Genomic DNA, 18,782 nt, shown 5'->3' with positions numbered 1-18,782 from the left:
TAAAGCGTATGAAAAGTTTCCTTAAAGTCATTTATTTATACAAGTTTGTGTGCAATATTTGTGTTAATGAGTCGCAGTGAGGGCTTCAGGGCTGGTAAAATGGTCATTCAGCTATGGCGACAGACCCTGGCCTTGTTTGCCCACTATCCCCCCACCACAGCTAGCGGTTAGCAAATACAGCAATGGGCGACTTTGACATGAGATTCACAGCTCATTTCAGCAGAAGCCAGGCAAGAGAAACACATTTATGCCTCAGCGGACTCAAACATCTTCTTCCTGCCATCCATGCCAGCCTTGTCCTCGATGTTCTTGCGCCAGTCGCCAACATCACGCAGGTCCTTATCCTATGAAGCATAATGTAAGCATGATGTGTTTGAATACCGACTGATGACAAATATTTAAATTGTGATTTTTTTTTTTTTGTATTCAGTTTCAATCTAGTCAAATCCATGAACAATGAGGATCGGCAAGATCAGATTTGCGGACAGTTCATTCTTCAGCCCGTACGTTTCAGTCACTGCCATTCTTTGCAGACCTGTGTCGCATTACTGTTTTCAGAAGATCACTCACCTCCTCCTTGACCTCCTTCTTCACTTGCTTCAGGTTGGCCCTCAGGTCCAAGTTGACCGTGTGCTTGGAGCCCAGCAGAGCCTTCAGCATGGCGTCGGCGGACATGCGCACCTTCCTCAGAGCCGGCTTCTTGAACTTACCCTTCAGGTCCTGAATTTTAATCCTCAGGTCTTCAATCTGAACCCAGAAGGGGAATCACAACAGAACAGTACTGAGACACTAAGACCTATTACAAAAAAGACCATGGAGGTATCAGGGAAGACAAGCCCTTTACCTCCTTAGAACTCTTGTCCACTTTGCTTTCCAGGTCATATCGTTCCTCATCAACTTTGTCAATTTTCTGGTGAAGCGTTTTGCAAAATTCCTGGGTGGCAACAAATAGGTAGACAAACAGTGTGTCAGCTTCGGAGGTGAACGCGAGCACGGAAGCAGGCGAATGAAGCCAAAAGGTCCGGTGAAGGGTTTATTAAAGGCAAAAGGACAGGTGCAGACAACGACGGACCATACAACGATGACAGATCTGGGGAAACAGACTGAGACTCGGACTAAATACACAGGACTAGGCAACAGATAACGAGCTACAGGTGGGAACAATTAGGGCGAAACAGGAGGTAATGAGGTGGGCGTGGCACACATCGGGAGCGGACGGAGTGGGGCGTGACATAACCCCCCCCCAAAGGCGCGCACACCGGGCGCGCCAGGGAGGAGGCGACGGACGGGACGAGGGAACAGGACCTGAAAGACAAAACAGAACGTCAACCAAACCCAGGGAACAGGACGGAGACGCAAAACACGAACAGGGACGAAAAGAAGGACAGGACCTGACAGAGAACAGGGAAGGCGGAGAGACAGACCCAGAAGGGAGACACAGGGGGAACACCCACAGGCGACACGAAAGGGCCAGGAGTGCCAAAAGGAGGGACAAAGGGACCAGAAGGAGAGACAGGCGGGACGAACGAAAAGGGAGGAGGAGCAAGGGGAGCACGAAAAGGCCCAGGCGGGCGACGGGCAGCGGCCGGAGGGGCCGCAGGGGAGAGGGAGAAGGGAGCAGGAGGGGACCACCCAGGGACCAAAGGGACGGGACGAGGGAGTGACGGAGGGGACCAGGAGGGAGCAGGAGGGAACACCAGGGAAGGCAGGCAGGAGGGGGAAGCCGCGGCAGGCGGAGGCGCAGCCGAAGCCGGCGAAGGCGCCGTCCGACGCCAAGCCGGAGCAGGGGGGCCCGGAGGCGGCCGACCGGGAGCCGGAGGCGGGACCGAGGACCGGCACCCAGGGACCAGGGGGGGACCCGGCGGCGACCGCCGACCCCGAGGCGCAGGACCCGCAGGCAGCCACCGAGCCACAGCTAGGGGCCGAACGGGCGAGCCAGGGGGCATGGCGGGCGGGACCCAGGCCCGACGCCTGTGTCCCCGTCCCTTACGGGACACCGACAGGCGGGGTCCTGGGCGGTGTCGGTCTGGCCGGGGTAAGGGAGAAGGAGTCAGGAGGGAGGTCGAGTCTGGGCAGACAAGTGTCTTGGCCTCCAAAGAGGCAACAGGCGGGGCAGCCGGAGCCTCGGGTGTGGCCGCAGGCAGAGCGGCGGCCTCAGGCGGGGCCGCAGGCAGAGCGGCGGCCTCAGGCGGGGCCGCAGGCAGAGCGGCGGCCTCAGGCGGGGCCACGGGCAGGACTGGAACGGCGGCCTCAGGCGGGGCCGCGGGCAGGACTGGAACGGTGGCCGGCTGGACAGGTGAGCAGGGCTGGGCCGGCTGGACAGGCGAGACGGGCCGGTCAGGTGAGACGGGCTCGGGCGTGCGGCCCGCAGGGGGCGCCTCATTGAGCGCCACCAGCACGCGGGCAGCAGGGGGCGTAACCATGGCAACCTTAGGCAGTTCAGGTGCCGGCAGGGCAGGCAGTTCCGGTGCCGGCAGGGCAGGCAGTTCCGGTGCCGGCAGGGCAGGCAGTTCCGGTGCCGGCAGGGCAGGCAGTTCCGGTGCCGGCAGGGCAGGCAGTTCCGGTGCCGGCAGGATGGGCGCTGCCCTCCCGCGGCCAGCAGGGGGCGCCGTCGCGGGGCAGAACCCCCCCCCAAAGGCGCGCACTCCGGGCGCGCCAGAGGGGGACACCCCGGCGGGCGCCGTCTCCACGCGGCCAACAGGGGGCGCCTCGGCGGGCGCAGCCTCCACGCGGCCAGCAGGGGGCGCCTCGGCGGGCGCCACCAGCACGCGGCCAGCAGGGGGCGCCTCGGCGGGCGCAGCCTCCATGCGGCCAGCCACCGGGACTGCAGGCAAGCCAGGCAGGACAGGCGGGTCAGGCAAGACAGGAGGTGCCGCTGACAAGGCGGCGGAAGCTGCAGCAGGCGGTGCCGCAGGCAGAGCGGCGGCAGCTGCAGCAGGGTAGACAGGCAGGACGGGCGGTGCCGCTGACGAAGCGGCGGAAGCTGCAGCAGGCGGTGCCGCAGGCAGAGCGGCGGCAGCTGCAGCAGGGAAGACAGGCAGGACCGGCAGGTCGAGCGGTGCTGCGGGCATCGCGGCGGCTGCAGCAGGCGGGGCTGCAGGCAGCACAGCCGCGGGCAGATCCGGAGCGGCGGCAGGCAGCGCAGCCGCGGGCAGATCCGGAGCGGCGGCAGGCAGCGCAGCCGCGGGCAGATCCGGAGCGGCGGCAGCAGGCAGCGCAGCCGCGGGCAGATCCGAGGCGGCATCAGCAGCCGGCGGTGCCGCGGGCAGATCCGAGGCGGCATCAGCAGCCGGCGGTGCCGCGGGCAGTGCGGCGGCATCAGCAGCCGGCGGTGCCGCGGGCAGTGCGGCGGCATCAGCAGCCGGCGGTGCCGCGGGCAGTGCGGCGGCATCAGCAGCCGGCGGTGCCGCGGGCAGTGCGGCGGCATCAGCAGCCGGCGGTGCCGTCCAACGCACAGCCGGAACACGCAGGTCCGGAGCCGGCAGGAAGGGTGCTGAGCGCGTGGGCGCCCTCCCTTTCAGGGCTTTGGGAACCCGGGGAATGCCGTCTCTCGCGGCGCGAATTCCTCCCTGCCCCAGACGCTCCGGCCGATAGTCATAAGCCTCCATCGGAGGGGGCTGCTCCGGAAGCGAGCTGGCCAGGCTCGTAGCGCTGGTGTCTTCAAAGGCGGGGAGGAGATAGCAAGCTCCTAAGAAGAGCGACGGAGTCTCCTCCTGTTGCTTCTCCCCACGCTCGGCGAGCCGGCGTTGCAGCCGACGGAGGCATTTCCGGGCTTTACCTAGAGGGTACTCCTGCCCCGGCGGGCGCTCCTTCCGGAGCAGGTCCCAGCCCCGGCTAGCCAGCTCCAGGGCTAGCGGGTCCTCCTGTACCTCGGGCTGGGCATGCCAGTACATGAAGTCCTGCAGCAGTCCGAGCCGGTGGTGCTCGGACTGCTGCTTCATGCTTTCCGGGAGATCTGTCATTCTGTCAGCTTCGGAGGTGAACGCGAGCACGGAAGCAGGCGAATGAAGCCAAAAGGTCCGGTGAAGGGTTTATTAAAGGCAAAAGGACAGGTGCAGACAACGACGGACCATACAACGATGACAGATCTGGGGAAACAGACTGAGACTCGGACTAAATACACAGGACTAGGCAACAGATAACGAGCTACAGGTGGGAACAATTAGGGCGAAACAGGAGGTAATGAGGTGGGCGTGGCACACATCGGGAGCGGACGGAGCGGGGCGTGACACAGTGCTACATAAAATCTGCTAATCTTGATTTGTCTGAGGTTAGTTGATACTTCAATAAATGTAAAGCTCACAGATACAGCAGTGTTAGAGCCGTCTGGAAATGGCAACGGAACCTGGTGGTCCTTGTGGCATCAGAGCGTACCTGCAGCTCTTGCAATGATCCAGGCAGAGATAGTGGTGGGCAGTTTTCTTCCATGTAGGTTCTTCTCTCCTCTTCCTTCTGCTTTACCTCAGCTTCCAGTAAGCCCTTGGCAATGGAGAGCATTAAGCTCTGCGAAAGAGACACGAACAGAAGCACGATCAGTCACAAGACAAGGACATTGACAGTCACTTTTAAATAAGGATAAAATGGTTTGCATCCTCACGATTTGTCCTTTAATCACAGAAATCAGTTCTATAACTACCGAATATGACGTAAAATGAGCTCTTTACCTTCAGATTATGCCTGCGAGTCGATGACATCTTTTTTCTAAAGAGGTTGGCAGAAAATAAAGTGTCAATGCAAATGCTATTGAACAAAGACAGCAAAACTGAAAATGTAATAAACTGTACAGTGATTCCGAAAACAAAGCCAAAGCCCTGAATTGGCATCATTATTTCATAATGTCCACAAAGCAAAGCGAACAGGACACTTACTCAGACATCTTTGCGGTTTGTGTTTACCACCTGTGGAAAAAGCAGCCATGGTGAATATTCATGAATCACCCAGAAAACATCACTTTAATTAATAGTGACCATACATCAAACTAAACTCATGACTCTTTCAATAATCATTAAGCTATTCAGAGACACGTATACTATAAAAACATAGATTGTTCATAATAAATTGTCCTCATTGCAGGAATTATTACTTAGATTTGATGAAGTTATTGTGTTTTCTCAAAAGCTTTCTAAATTTGAGTAGGTTGAGAAGGGCCAGCTGTCTCGCATTGCTGTGTTAGGATAGCCTTGCTTTGGCAGATGGGTAACACCTGACACCACAAGTGGTAGTGCCAGACTTTGCCTTCTGTAACAACTTTGAGGAGGACCAACCCATTAAACTGAATTTCACGATTAAGCTGGTCAACACTTACGGTTCAATTCATGCACAGTCTGCTGTGCCTGCACTTAAGTATGCAGTAAATCTGATTTGAACAAAATCAAACTTTAATTGTATGAAATCAGTCCTTTCAATTTAAAAAAAACAGTGCAAAAGTTGAGAGCTGGAAATAAAACAGCAGGCTTGTTTTTCCAGATATTTAGCAGATCGGTCGAGTTTTACAAATGTGCAAAAACAGCATGATGGCTTATATAGACACGACTAAGTGACAGATTCAGATTAACACAGCAACAGCAGCAGGTGACATTGGCAGAGAGATAATGTTATTGGTAATTCCCATTCCTGCTCAAACTCATTCTTCCGCACCCTCTTCTGCTTCAACGTGCACCAAAGTCAGCATTTACAAGCCACAGACATTTCTGCAGAGACTAAAATCACAAGGTCGTACATATACATGTAAATGGATGTGTTGACACCTGGGTAAACAGCGGAGTATCGCTTTCAAAATTTACTGCCGAAAGCAGTTCACTTTTAGTGTATCCCATCATCGGGTGATATATCAGACACAAACTATCAGATCACGCTGGTTCACAGTTCAGCTGCACATTCAACTTGCTCAAAATTTCACAGCCACTTTGCCATTGAGTTCAGGACCAAAGAAAAAAACACTGACATTTCATATATACATTTACGTACTACATTAAAAAAATTAAGAAGGCAAAGAATATAAAAAAACTCTTACTCCATCTGAAAATACTGTACAGAGGACAATGTCAAATTCATTGTAATATAGAACTGTAATATTTTGGCTCAATATTGTGAGCATGCCATCTAAGTGAACAACAGTACATCTCAATATTGCACATGCAATACTGCCACCAGCCTTTGTGGTAACAGTTACAGAAGGACTGATGCAGGATTAATTCCACCTTTCGAGTCCATATGGTGTTCCCTCACCGGCAGTCATGAAAAGTACAAATCAGGGTTTGTAAGTATAGGGTTAGCCATTAGCATACCACAATGTCTTGGATAGCCCAGATGTAACGCAGGATGAAAAGAGAGGAAATAGTCTCACCCAACAGAAGAGAAGATGACAGCCCGACAGACTTAGACACAAGGAAGTTTGGCAAAGACACTAGCAGTTGAAGTATTCGGATGGTATATATTGCTTTCTCTGACGACTAAGGTAAACCTCATCCTTCTCTTTATGGAAATGGATTCCTTCTTAGACCAACAGGCAGGCTAGTAGAAGAAATCCTATCCCCCAGCTCTCAGCTCCTTATACAGCTGTGGGAAAAAGTTTGTGAACCCTTTGGAATTATCTGCATTTCTGCATGAATGGTTGCTATGAAGTTGAACTTCATTTAAGTCTTACTAATAAATAGCGACAGCATGCTGGACGTTTTGTATTGCCTAACCTTTATGGAGCAAATTTAAACAATCGAGATCATTGACAGAAACAGTATGAAATCCTCTAGGATAATGAGCTCTTGAAAAGAGAGTAATTGGAATTCTGTTCAAATCAATTTGTGCGTGGAGTCTTTCTGCCCTGTAATATTAGAAAATATACCATTTTGGTTGCCTCTTCACAACTGAGCTCTGCTCAAAGTGCAATTTAGCCAATATGGTCAATAGAAATTTCAGAGGACCTCAAAAGAGGAGTTGTTACCCAAAAAAATGGGCAGGGTTATGAAAGGATTTCTAAAGCCTTGGACCTGCATCAGCGAAGTGAAAAAGAATCCTAGTTAGCAGCTTGTTAATCTTGCACTTGCTACTGTCTGTGTTCATGACTTTACTACGAGAGTAACTCAAAAAGACCGTGGTATATACTGTATGGGACGTTACCATAGAGGAAATCACTGCCCTCCAAAAAAAAATCATACATATCTATAGTTTGCTCAAGACTAGCTGGATGTCCCACAACACTACAAGTAAAGTAAAAGAAATGTATTCATATAACACCTTTCACAAAGGTCACAAAGTGCTGAACAATTTGCATACAAAACTGCAAAATACGGAAATCCACGCAACATAAATCAGAAATAAAACCACAGTAAAGTTATACAAAAGCCTGCTTAAACAGAAATGTTTTGAGTCGCTTCTTAAATATTTCAATTGATAGAGTAGATCTTAGCAACTCTGAAAGAAAACTCCAGAACCTTGGGGCCGTAGAGGGAACCGCACAATCCACACGGGTCATTAATCGGGTCCGAGGAACTGAAAGGAAATGCGATTGAGTAGATCTCAAAGTACGCCCGCGGGAATAATGTGGCAGAAGGTCGATAATATATTGGGGGGCTTGACCGGGGAACGCCCAGTAGGTGAGTACCAACATTTTGGGTTGGATCCTGAATTCCACAGGGAGACAAGATGATGATGTTCTGCTGACAGAGGAGACAAAAGCTGAACTTTTTTATAAATGTATGCAGTGATGTGTCTGAATGAAACAAAACACTGCATATCACAGCAAAACCTCACCTGAACTCTTAAGCATGGTGAAGGGAGGCCAACGTTGTGACACTGTTTTGTCAACTGCTTTGTATAAAGAAGCTTTATAGCTAAATGCCAGGGAGTCTGTGATCAAAGACTCATAAGTCGTCGGGTCTCGTTAATCAATAACACATATTTCACATACTTTTCCCATCAAAGACTATTAGTTCTATACCATTTGTTCAATAATATATTGTCTATTGTTATACCATGTATGAAAGGCATTCATGCATAAATCCAGATTCCAAAGGGTTCACAAACTTTTCTGCCTTCCTTTGAGATTATGATGTCATCTCCGTTCTTTTGAGGGAACATTTTAATTGGAGGATGGTAGGTCCCCTGCCTCTCTGATGTCAGCAGATAGTTCATCATCGTCTGACAGGGTGGTGGTGAAAATGAATGATTCTCCCATACCAAGGAGCAGAGTGTAGTGGCTGACAGACTGGCAGATGAAAGCTAAACAGAATGTATAAATGGATGGAGATTTGGCAGGCGGGCAGAGTGCTTCAACGAGACCAGACTCCCTGGCAGAGGTGGTGCACGCATGCATTCCCCAGGGGAAACGGCAGCCATAAATCAAGAGACAAGAGCATCAGGCCAAAGCAAGTGGGGTGAAGAAATGAAGGTGAATGAGGCAACGCCCAGCGTGAAGCTGAGAGGCTTTAGGATTCACAAAGACGTCCATTTGGTCCGAGGTGGTGGAGGATTTGCGAAGACATTGTGGCACCTTCTTGCAATTATGGCTTCGACATTGGGCACTTGTCCAGATTGGCTGCACGTTCTAAAGTATGAGATTCAGAAGGAACTCAAGGTGAGAACAAAACATACCATTTCAGGATGGTGGCTAGAGTTAGGACAGAGCTGGTGAATCTTTTCAACCCAGTTACTCCAAAATGCAGCAGTTTCCAGCTGAGGAGAAAGATCCAGGGGTAAAAGCCATAGATAAAGGAATAAGACATTTTCCACAACTCATATGTAGTTCAAGGTAAATCCCCTGCTTTACCTGCACTAGCAGAAATTATGTTTTGTAGTTGGTTTCCTTCTGGTCGTTTATTACCTCATCAGCACTTGCAACTAAAAATCTTAATTGTGCAGCAGATCCCTGAAGTCTGGCTGAGTTCAACAACCGTCTACCTAAAGGCGGTCTTACAGGTGCAAAGCCCTTAGTCCATTTTTATACACTGGGGTCACCAGACTTTTATACACAGGGGTCACCAGACTTGCCTTTGGGTAGTTGGGCTTTTACTCATTTTACATCCTAAAATAAGTGGTATTTATGGAGCTTGTCAATCAAATGTCAGACGTACAGTATCCTGCCACTTGAGCTGCTGACTTGCTATGCAGGCAAATCGATATTGGATGGAGAGTCTCAGGTTGAGGGGCTACTAGCAAAGAGTGACAGGGTTAGCACATAACACTTGCAGTTATCCAATGAGAAGAGTGAGGAGGTGGTGCTTACCCAATGAAAATAGGGTATGACATAAGGAGGGACAAAGAGTGACAAATATGTGAAACCAGGGTCACCAGTACACCCATGGAGGCAGTAAACAGAGGGTTAGAAAGACCAAGGGGAAAAAAGAAGCAGATGCAAGACGTGTAACCTGAGATGACATGGACATGTTGAGAGCTGATTGGCAGTTGCAGAGACTATTACAGTCACCGGTGCAGAGATCAGGTTTGGGGGATGGGGGCCAAATATGAGACAGTTTTGTGAGTGATCATCGGAGGGCTGTCGGGGGGGGGGGGGGGGGGGGGGGGGCATACAAGAAAGGCAATGGAATTAATAGGACAGAAATAGATGTTTCACACAGAAGCAGACGGGGAGGGGCATGCAGGAATTAGGAGGCGGCAAATCCCTAAGGGACACTGGGATGTGGGATGGGAGTGGAGTCACAGATTTACTTGCTATAGCTCATCGGAGTCATGGAGACGAAACCTACAGCTGAATCACACTGATCCACGTACAGCGATGACAATGTGCATCAGTGCTAGAAAGGCTGCGTTTCACTAACAGAACAGAAATACACAAAGGACTTGCAGCTTATATTTGCCCAGATTGCTTAGTATGACATTCTAATGCAGCCGTGTACCAACCCTGCACGTTTTTGGGTTTCTCGATTCTGCAGTTGGATCAGGTATGGTGAGATGGAGAGAGAACTAAGCTATGCAAGGCTGGGATGCTAAAGGCCCAGAGCTGGGAACCCCTGTCCTAATGAAACTCTGCAAAAGACAAACACACAAAATGCTACTTGCCCTTAACTGCAGCCAACTGCTCCAAGGGCTAAGCGTGTCGTCTTTATTAGATTATTTTAATCACACCGGATCGTTTTCTGAAAAATTCAAATTACTGAATTACCGTCTCGTTATGTAAAGAACTCGGGGTCTTAAAGCTGCTAATCGTTCTGCCCTTTAAAATCAGCCAGAGGGAAACTCACTGAACAGGAGCCTGTTTCAGTCACTGGAAGACTGTAACAGGCGCCCGGCACAGTGACGTAGACCTGCCTCCTCTGCTCTTCAGTCCTGTGGCTGTAACGTGGAACAGCAGATGACGTGATGGTTGTGGACACAGTTGTGAAACATCAAGCTGGCCGATTCCGTTTTCCGTATCCAACCCCTATACCCAGAAGAAGGGTACTTGACCCGAGTTACCATGGTGAAAAGCATCGAGCTGTGAAGTCATCTTCCCAGTATGTAATCGCAGTATCATCTCCTTGATAATTGCCTGCATTCTACTTGTGTAGATGAAAACGAAAATATAAACAGAAATCCCAGCTCTCTCTCATTCCCTATAATCCTCTGGTACCTGAAAAACGTAGCCTAATTTAAACAGCAAGATGCTCATGAGGATGAATCCAAACTATGGGTTATGACCCACATAACAAAACCAAAATTATGTAAAAATAAAACTGATGCTCATCCCCTATTACACTAACATGCAATCACCAAAAAAACAGCCCAAACAAACAAAAGAACATGCCAGAGTCCGGCCTAGTACAACTGCACCAAGTCGCCTTTAATATTTACACCATTTACAAATACATTGGACTTTAAAACCATGACACTAGAAACATTGCTGGCTTTGCATGTTTTTGTAAATTACCTTTCCAACACGGTCAGAACTTCTTGGTTTTACAAAATTTGCCTGAGTGTTCTTAGACTTACGTAGCACTGACAGGAGTATCAGTCTATATATATTAAAAATTAAAAAATCAACTAGCAAAACCAATACCTGGAAATCAAACGAACAGTAGCCATATCTTCCATCAATGAAAAACAATATCAATACCAGACACACTGGGAGAATGCACTGTCAGATGTTACGTTACAAACGTTTCGCATTTTGGTCATCACAACATTTGTTTGGATAAATACTGGCACCGATGACCGGCCGACCAATCAGAACACCAAGCACATACGACACTCTGTAATATCGAATAGCGTAGGACTGTGCTGTGCTAAAACGTCACGGAAAATTCCACGAACACCACGGTTTCGTGCGAAAGCACAAGGGGATGGTCGTCAGTGTCTGAAATGACTGCCTGGATCTGCAATGCTTGTAGATTTGAGGAAGGAGGAAAGGGATGTAATTCAAATAAAAAATAACAGCTTCTCCGTTGCGGTTAGGCGGCACCCAGCGACAGGTCAAAACCAGTGTCAAAAAACAAGCACGCCATGCTCACGGGCGCCGGATTGCCAAGAGATGTCACAATGGAAACGCATCAATGAGAAGACGCCCCATGCTGTGTTGTCTCCACTGCCCTTGAAGTTATCAGAGAGCTCTGTGGACAATCGGATAATGTTTATCCTGCTCGTTCAGCGAGACCGGTCACCCAGAATGCTTGTGTGAGGGACGAGCATTACTGGATAACTGAAAGTCTAAAAAGAAAAGCACACACACACACACACACACACACACACACGTGGGGTCTTCTCCCTCCCCATACCCCACAAAAGTCTGAGTCACCCCCAGCCAATCAGAAGCCAGGGAAGATGCCATGATCGGCATAAAATCCCACATCCATGTCACCGGATCACCCGAGATCCTCTTTGAAATGACAGCATTCAATCCAGCATGACAGAGAGTGCACCGCAAAAGTTCGGAAAGTTCGGAAACAAAGGTGTTTGGGGGTGTCCATGACAGCTACACTGAAGAACAAGGGTCCCCGCAGGCAGACTGGACCATCAGAGTGACAGACAGCCGCAGAGGATCATCCTGATGAATTTATTCTGAGTCCAACTTGCGAACAGCGGAGTACAACCCATTTATTAATATATATACTTTAAATAGCTCATTGATCATTCCTACGGGAATCACAACATCACAACTCACAGATCTGATTCAGGAGGGACTTGATGAGGCTAGCATCACAAAAAAAAAAAAAGCTGAGATAAAAATTACCACAATAACCAGGAAGATGGGTCAGGTCCAGGCCACCTTTCGGGAGATCGCCTGTTTGAAACACTCAGGGTCCACATCCCCGCCAGGACGCAGCGCCCTCTCCAGGCTGACCAGCACGTTCTGGTGGCACTCCCGGATGTTTACTGGGTATCGGGCCCTGAGTAGCTCGTAGGCGGCGATCAGCCTCATGTTCTGCCGAACCATGAGGTACTGAATGATGCAGGCTGGGGCCAGAGAGTAGCCGTCCCGGCAGTGAACCAGGACGCGCTTGCGTTTCTCCGTGGAGGCGTCGATGCATTCGTTAATATCCTCGAAGCAGCGCTGCCGGAGGGCGGGGCCCTCAACGACGGCGTCCGATAGGTCGCCCATGTCCACCTTGAGGCGGGACCAGCTGTGCCGAGCCCCCCGCGTGCAGGTGCAGGGGATGAGGCAGGGCCCCGCCTCCCCCGGCAGGCTGCTCATGTCGATGATGCTGTCGATGCTGTTCCTGCACAGCGTGCGCCCGCTGTACGCCGCGTTCAGGTTGCCCACGTAGATGTAGTCGGTCACCTTGGAGATGACCGGCTCGGAGAAGTGGAAGTGCTCGCCGTCCGCCGCCCTGGGCTCAGCGCCGCCCGTCCCGCCGGAACCGGCGCGGCAGCTGTAGCTGCGCAGCTTCTTGGAGCCCGAGCGCGACGGGGGGTTGGAGTCCGACTCGGTGCTGCTGTTCCAAGGCGGGGAGAAGAGGGCGAAGCGGCTGGAGGACCTGCTCTTGACGAGAGGCTCCACAGGGCTGGGGAGGCCGGAGCTGGGGGCCGCGGTGGAACCGGAGGCGCAGAAGAGGGAAGCGCGTTCTAGGGAGCCCGTGCTGCTGGCGGCCCCCGCGCTGTGGGCCTGCTCCATCTGCAGGGACGTCACACACACTTTAGCACTCTATCACACTCTTTAGCACTCTATCACACACTTTAGAACTCTAACATGCCCAGTCACATTTATTTCAATGGCCATGCTTGTTATTATTATTATTTATTATCATAAATTATTCCCCCTCAAGAGACCACATGAGAGAGAGCATAGCAGAAGGTTTTGGGTGGGGGCTATTATTAATAGCCCTTATTACTACTTATTATTGTGTCAAGGGAACACAATAAGGGAACGTCAGCGCCTCCGGTGCCATTCCGCGTCAGGCCCGGGCTGACAGGCATGCGGGACCGTCAGTGGGGTCTCACGACCGAAGGCGTCACCTGCGCTTTGAGGTTGTTCTTCCACTCGGGCGTCTCCAGGGCCTTGAAGCGGCCGCTGCTGTCGGAGGAGATGGAGAAGCAGAGGGGCCGGTGGGTCCTGGGGGGCATCTGTGGGGTCAGGACCCGGGCTCCCGGCCGGGACTCGGGCTGCGCAGGCCTACTCATGATGAGGCTGGGACAGGAGCCTACACATGTGCACCGGAGGGGGAAAAGCCTCCCATTACATGCTGCCTGTTCATCCATCTGCCAATTATTTCACCACAACCATTATTTACTTATTGCCATATATTTATTACTCATTATTGACATAGAGGAACATCTCGCTGCCATTTCCCCCAATCCTACCTCATCCCCGTTGTGCACCTGTCTATCTGTACATTACATTTCATGTTCCTATTGTATGCACTGGTACTGGATAGACACTTACTCCTCATACTCAGCACCAAAAAAACCTGAAAAAAATGTATAGAAATGTATGTATGAAATGTATGGAAAGCAATTGGTGGGGGAAAAAATTGATTCTGGTTCTTCCCAGGAAACTGAAAATCATGTTAGTAAAATACAAAAAGTACCAGAGCAGTTACATCACAAGACCCAGTGAATCTGACCAGACGACTTGTCGACGCGCTCCACCACGTTTCAGCGGCGATTTCAGCCCTTGAGTAGTCCTCTCGTAGGCGTAACAATAGCAGCCTGGTCTGTGATGCGTTTAAGGCCGCGGCGAGATATGCGTTCCTGACTTTCTCCGAGCGTGGTTACATAACCGGCAGTGAGGCGTTATCGCACGGACCAGCATTAGAATAAATTGTGGGGCCTCGCATACAAATGTCCGCAGCACATCTGTGATAACGTGCCGGGTAGGGGGCTTGTTGTGCTGGGGGGGGGGGGAGGTACCCGGGGAGACGTGGGGCTGACACAGCTGAAGTGGAGACAAGCACATGACTCACAGCCACAAGGACCAAACTTTGTATACTCTCAATGGTAAAATGCAGCAGGTGGGAGGATAGAAGAGGGCAGCTATCTCACTGTCAAGTATTATACACTGGGGGGGATCTAAAGAATCCTGCCCCCTAGTGACCACACCGAGGTCCTGCAGAGGAAGACCTATGCCTCTTAAAGATACAATAAACCCTTAATTGCCATTTCAAACATTAAAGAAACTTCAACAAAAAAGGCTGCAAATCCCATTACTTTAAATGATATGTAGCTATTCGGCAGACAGTTTTGTCAAAAGCAACACAAGTGAGGAACGTTTTTAGGGTCAGAGAGCAAAGCATTCCTGGAGCAGCTGAGGTTAAGGGCCTTGCCCAAGGCTCCTACTGGTGCTGTAATACCTTCCAGACACAAGTACTGATGCTTAACCCACTGAGCTTCATACAATCCCATGAAGTACACAATTAGAGAGAAAAAAAATCAAGCATTTCATTCACATCTACTACTGCTACATCTGGCAAGAAAGTGTAACAACAAGCATTCTTCTGTCACCAGGTGAGAAGAACAGAGTCAAAATACAGCCTGGATAGGCTACAAAACCTCAAACCAAGATGGTCAATGAGTGCAATGTACTTGTCAATCTCACTGAAGTTTGTTCTAGATCATGGGTGGGCAATCTTATCCACAAAGGGCCGGTGTGTATGCAGGTTTTTGGTATAACCTTTAGGTCAGCTGTTCAAACCCAGGGGCAAGGACTCTTCAGCCAATCGGTCCTCTAATTCAGTGTTTCCCAACCCAGTCCTCGGGGAACCCCAGACAGTCCACGTTTTTGCTTCCTCTCAGCTCCCAGTGCACCTGTACCAGGTATTCAGTGTTGCTGATTGGCTGGGAGCTGAGAGGGAGCAAAAAAGTGGACTGTCCGGGGTTCCCCGAGGACCGAGTTGGGAAACACTGCTCTAATTAGTAATCTAATTAGGGAGTTGCAGCAAAAACCCGCATACACACCGGCCCTTTGTGGATAAGATTGCCCAGTCCTGTTCTAGATTGTACTCAATTATAAGAATATGTCTAAAGTATCAGAATTTTCACTGGTGACAGCTAATGGTGGAGACACGCAAACACGGGTACGCGTGAAATTCAAGTCACACATAGACGATACAGGCTTCACACGGATTTCAACTGGCCCATTGCCACATGCCACTTCCACTTCCATTGTAAAAAAATGTAATTGTACCTTTGTGCACAAACACAGAGTTCTAAGAGATCAAAGCCCACAATACATAAAGGAGGCATCATAATCACTTTAAGGCTAAACGTTAACGCCGGAAAATCTAATTGGTGCACTAGGCCCAAGCAGACTTAACAGGGCAGGATACTTCAATGTTTGCATGTGTCACTGATTAGCAGAGATAAAACAACACTTTTTCCAGTTACAGGAGGAGCTAACGGGAAGACACACACGTTTGTCATGGTCTGCTGTCAGTGTTGATTTAAACATGCAGGCTAAAATGCCACATCTGAACATGGACGGACTCGAGCACCAGATTTACTGCACCTACCAGTAACATATTCTGAACGAGTGATCGAGGGCTGCAGACTATTGTTGATCTTGGACGGATTGTGAACATACTTGGCTATCATGCCTAAGAAAAGTAGGAAGAAAAAAAACAAGAAATCATTCATGAATTCCTCTTAGACCTATTATTGTGTCAGATAACTAATTAAAAAAAACTAAACAGTTCACAAACTAAATCAGAATCATTTTCGCAAGACGGAATATAATACATGCTGTAACAATTACACAACTTAATCATCATGTATGTTCAATTTTAAAAACACGAAATACCTGCCCTACCATTCTTTTTGGAGTTTAGCTTCTTATCCGGCAGCTTAAGTACGAAAACATCTTTGTTCCATTTTTCTATGGATTCCATCTTATGACCCCCTGGAAAACAAACAATACAAATGAGATGTTGCACGAAATCCGAAATGCTTCGAAGCACTCTCTGTTAAAGATAATTTAAACACAAAGTATCATTTTTATTAGAAGGAAAAACGACTCCCACGCAATTTACAACGATGCTTATGGTGCAAACATACGAGAAACCTGGCATCTTACAGAACGAAACTCTGATTATACAGTAATCTAATGTAGCTAACCACGGTAAATTGTAATTTTATCGAACCGGCAGCCGTAATAAATAAAATGGTTTTCGTACATCTGCATGAATGGCAACCCTCGTGATTTGTGTTCTTTAATCACTGCAGAGCTCTCCGAAGAGATGGCATCGCAGCCCCTTGAAGCTGCAGCAAAATCTTTGGCCATTTCCACACGTACACACAAATGACTGCGTTGCACAAGATACGCTATTTGCCACGATAAACACAATGACACTTTCGTTACATGTATAAAAGGATCTGAAACCGAAAATACATTATTTCTACGGAACCTCCGCCATCCACTCGATCTATGCAGCATACAGCTGAAAAAAGCTCACGTGGACAATCGAGTTACCTCAACCACGCGACGACGAGGGAATGCTGGGAGATGAAGTCCGTCCAAACTGCGGTCGTTGTTCTTGTATAAATTATTGCTGTGGATGTCACTATCTGTTGCGATCGGGTCATTTGAAATAATAATAGATTTAAAAATATAGATCAAATCACTGGAGCATCTACCTTAATTACAAATTACGTGAATACTGAAAAGTGTATATGAAATCTAGCGCCGTATTCAGGTAAAACTGCTTTAATTAATATGCTAACTAGAATGAAAATTAGCATGTATTGCAGGGGAAATTAGGAACCAATTTTTTAAAATGCATTTGTTGATATTTTGCAATTCATTGAAAATTAAGAAAAATAAAGTGCATCACTCTTCTATGAATCCATCTATCCACCCAGAGACTTTATTGTTTATCCAGATTGGAGTTGTGTTGAATCTGAAGCCTATCCAGGTGGTATAGGGAACAATTTGGTTATTTATATGTATTTTTTTATCTATTTATGACTATGTCTGAACATAATAAGTTTATTTAAATTACTTAAATGAAGTTTTATTAAATTCTGAAATGCAGGATAAGAATCAAACTTTACTCACCTGTAATAACTAGTAAGTTGATGAAGGATGTTAGTCAAGGAATTTCCCACTTGTCAAGGTTCCAAAACCATTCAGTGCAATCACTTATGTTGGTAGCCAACAGCACCTTACAACTGGTCAGCCCTTCCCTTCCTGCGGTATCTTGGCAACTAGGACCAGGGTGATGTCACTAGTGAGTGAGGGTGAGCAGAGGACTCGTGACACAGCACACGAGCCCTATAACAACCTGTGACTGCCACTCAACTAGTGTTTTGCAAACACATAGGGTAAATACCTTCCTTTTTCTATCCTTTCTTCATTAGTCATCATTATTGTCTGTTTTTTCAGCAACACTTTACACAAATGATGCAGTAGTACACTTACATATTAATTAATTAACCAGAAACTAAGTGTTAGTTACGGACTGATCCCATGTTCGTTCATCATTAATCTGTCATAACGGTTCGTGTATTTCCATATTTGTTCATGATTAGCACTTGAGTAATAACTGACTTACTAAGTTCCTTGTGCTCCCTCTAGTAAGGTATTGCCGTTTTTTCATCCTGCCTAAAGAGTTATCTTAAGCAAACAAATAACTTGTTCTGCTTGAGAAAGTGTTCCTCAGCCTAGGATAACCACCAGCCCAGCCCTGTACAGCACTGCAAAAGTGGTTGGAACAAGGACTGAGGGATGAGTTGATATGTGGATTGAGGTGTTCTTTGCAATCTACATTTACCTGAATGCAATTTCACATGTAATCACAATAGCCCAAAATTTATATTGCGGTACCCTAATGTTTGGAAATATGCTGTTGTTATTATTGTTGTCGTTACGTTTGACTGTATCACCCTCGAGGAAGCAGAGTATGTCACACTAACTCTGTACTGCTCATGTCAGACACACTCTTGTGTTTATTCAAAGGTGACTGATTGTCCCATGTGAAGGTTATGCTGCTATAGACACCAATGCAAAGGGGCTAAGGAAGGATAAAACAAGTGGGAGCAAATTAGCATTTCAAAGGCTCTTGCAAGACGGGGTTTTTCACTCCTTGGTGCACGACGTGCATTAGCCATGCAGGTCTGCCACACTATGGCCTCACCTAGACATCGAGCCCTGCATCTTTCTACCTCCTTAACCCAATGGTCTAGCAGTCTTCAAACATGGGATGATGACACCAGAAGTAAGGAAAAATCATGGTTTGAGGATGGGTAGATCAACATTTAGAATTAGAACAGCACAACAACGAAACGTGTCCTCTGCATTTAACCCACATGTGACGTTGTGACATCATTGTGGCAGCTAATTCAGCGCCCAGAGAGCAGTGCTTGGGGTCGCTACCTTGCTGCTCAGAGATTCAAACTTGCAATCTTTCAGTTACAAGTCCACA

General features: G+C 48.5%; 2 protein-coding genes across 6 annotated transcripts; both read right to left on the bottom strand.

Moving 5' to 3' along the window:
- Positions 1-11: 11 nt before the first annotated feature.
- Positions 12-6,493, bottom strand: LOC111859405 (troponin I, fast skeletal muscle-like). Of its 2 annotated transcripts, none has more exons than XM_023842028.2 (7): positions 6,347-6,493; positions 4,869-4,898; positions 4,665-4,701; positions 4,375-4,503; positions 845-934; positions 571-747; positions 12-344 (listed from the first exon to the last, which is right to left on the bottom strand). In XM_023842028.2, the coding sequence occupies exons 2-7, from the start codon at positions 4,874-4,876 to the stop codon at positions 246-248; spliced, it is 540 nt and encodes a 179-aa protein (XP_023697796.1). In that variant the 5' UTR covers positions 4,877-4,898; positions 6,347-6,493; the 3' UTR covers positions 12-245. The 2 variants fall into 2 exon arrangements, with proteins under 2 accessions (XP_023697796.1, XP_023697797.1); XM_023842029.2 differs by having other exon boundaries at positions 6,288-6,483.
- A 4,260-nt stretch (positions 6,494-10,753) lies between these two features.
- On the bottom strand, positions 10,754-16,884 carry LOC111859423 (uncharacterized). 4 transcript variants are annotated; one of them, XM_023842054.2, is made up of 5 exons: positions 16,832-16,884; positions 16,172-16,261; positions 15,876-15,959; positions 13,384-13,568; positions 10,754-13,042 (listed from the first exon to the last, which is right to left on the bottom strand). In XM_023842054.2, exons 2-5 carry the CDS (start codon positions 16,248-16,250, stop codon positions 12,182-12,184), a joined length of 1,209 nt encoding a protein of 402 aa, XP_023697822.2. In that variant the 5' UTR covers positions 16,251-16,261; positions 16,832-16,884; the 3' UTR covers positions 10,754-12,181. The 4 variants fall into 4 exon arrangements, with proteins under 4 accessions (XP_023697822.2, XP_023697821.2, XP_072554291.1 ...); XM_023842053.2 differs by lacking the exon at positions 16,832-16,884 and adding an exon at positions 16,536-16,822; XM_072698190.1 differs by lacking the exons at positions 15,876-15,959; positions 16,172-16,261; positions 16,832-16,884 and adding exons at positions 13,729-13,835; positions 13,956-14,767.
- Positions 16,885-18,782: the final 1,898 nt, after the last annotated feature.

This window comes from Paramormyrops kingsleyae, chromosome 13 (assembly GCF_048594095.1).
Source record: "Paramormyrops kingsleyae isolate MSU_618 chromosome 13, PKINGS_0.4, whole genome shotgun sequence".
NCBI lineage: Eukaryota > Metazoa > Chordata > Actinopteri > Osteoglossiformes > Mormyridae > Paramormyrops > Paramormyrops kingsleyae.
Note: the sequence above shows the minus strand (reverse complement) of the source record. Positions and strands in the feature narration are given on the sequence as shown.

Coding starts and splice junctions, on each gene's coding strand:
- LOC111859405 (XM_023842028.2), bottom strand. Junction 748..844: donor TGGACAAGAGTTCTAAGGAG/GTAAAGGGCTTG, acceptor TTCTGGGTTCAG/ATTGAAGACCTGAGGATTAA. Junction 345..570: donor AGAAGGAGGTCAAGGAGGAG/GTGAGTGATCTT, acceptor TATGCTTCATAG/GATAAGGACCTGCGTGATGT.
- LOC111859423 (XM_023842054.2), bottom strand. CDS start 16,250: ATGGAATCCATAGAAAAATGGAACAAAGATGTTTTCGTACTTAAGCTG. Junction 15,960..16,171: donor GCTAAACTCCAAAAAGAATG/GTAGGGCAGGTA, acceptor TACTTTTCTTAG/GCATGATAGCCAAGTATGTT. Junction 13,043..13,383: donor AGAACAACCTCAAAGCGCAG/GTGACGCCTTCG, acceptor ACGTCCCTGCAG/ATGGAGCAGGCCCACAGCGC.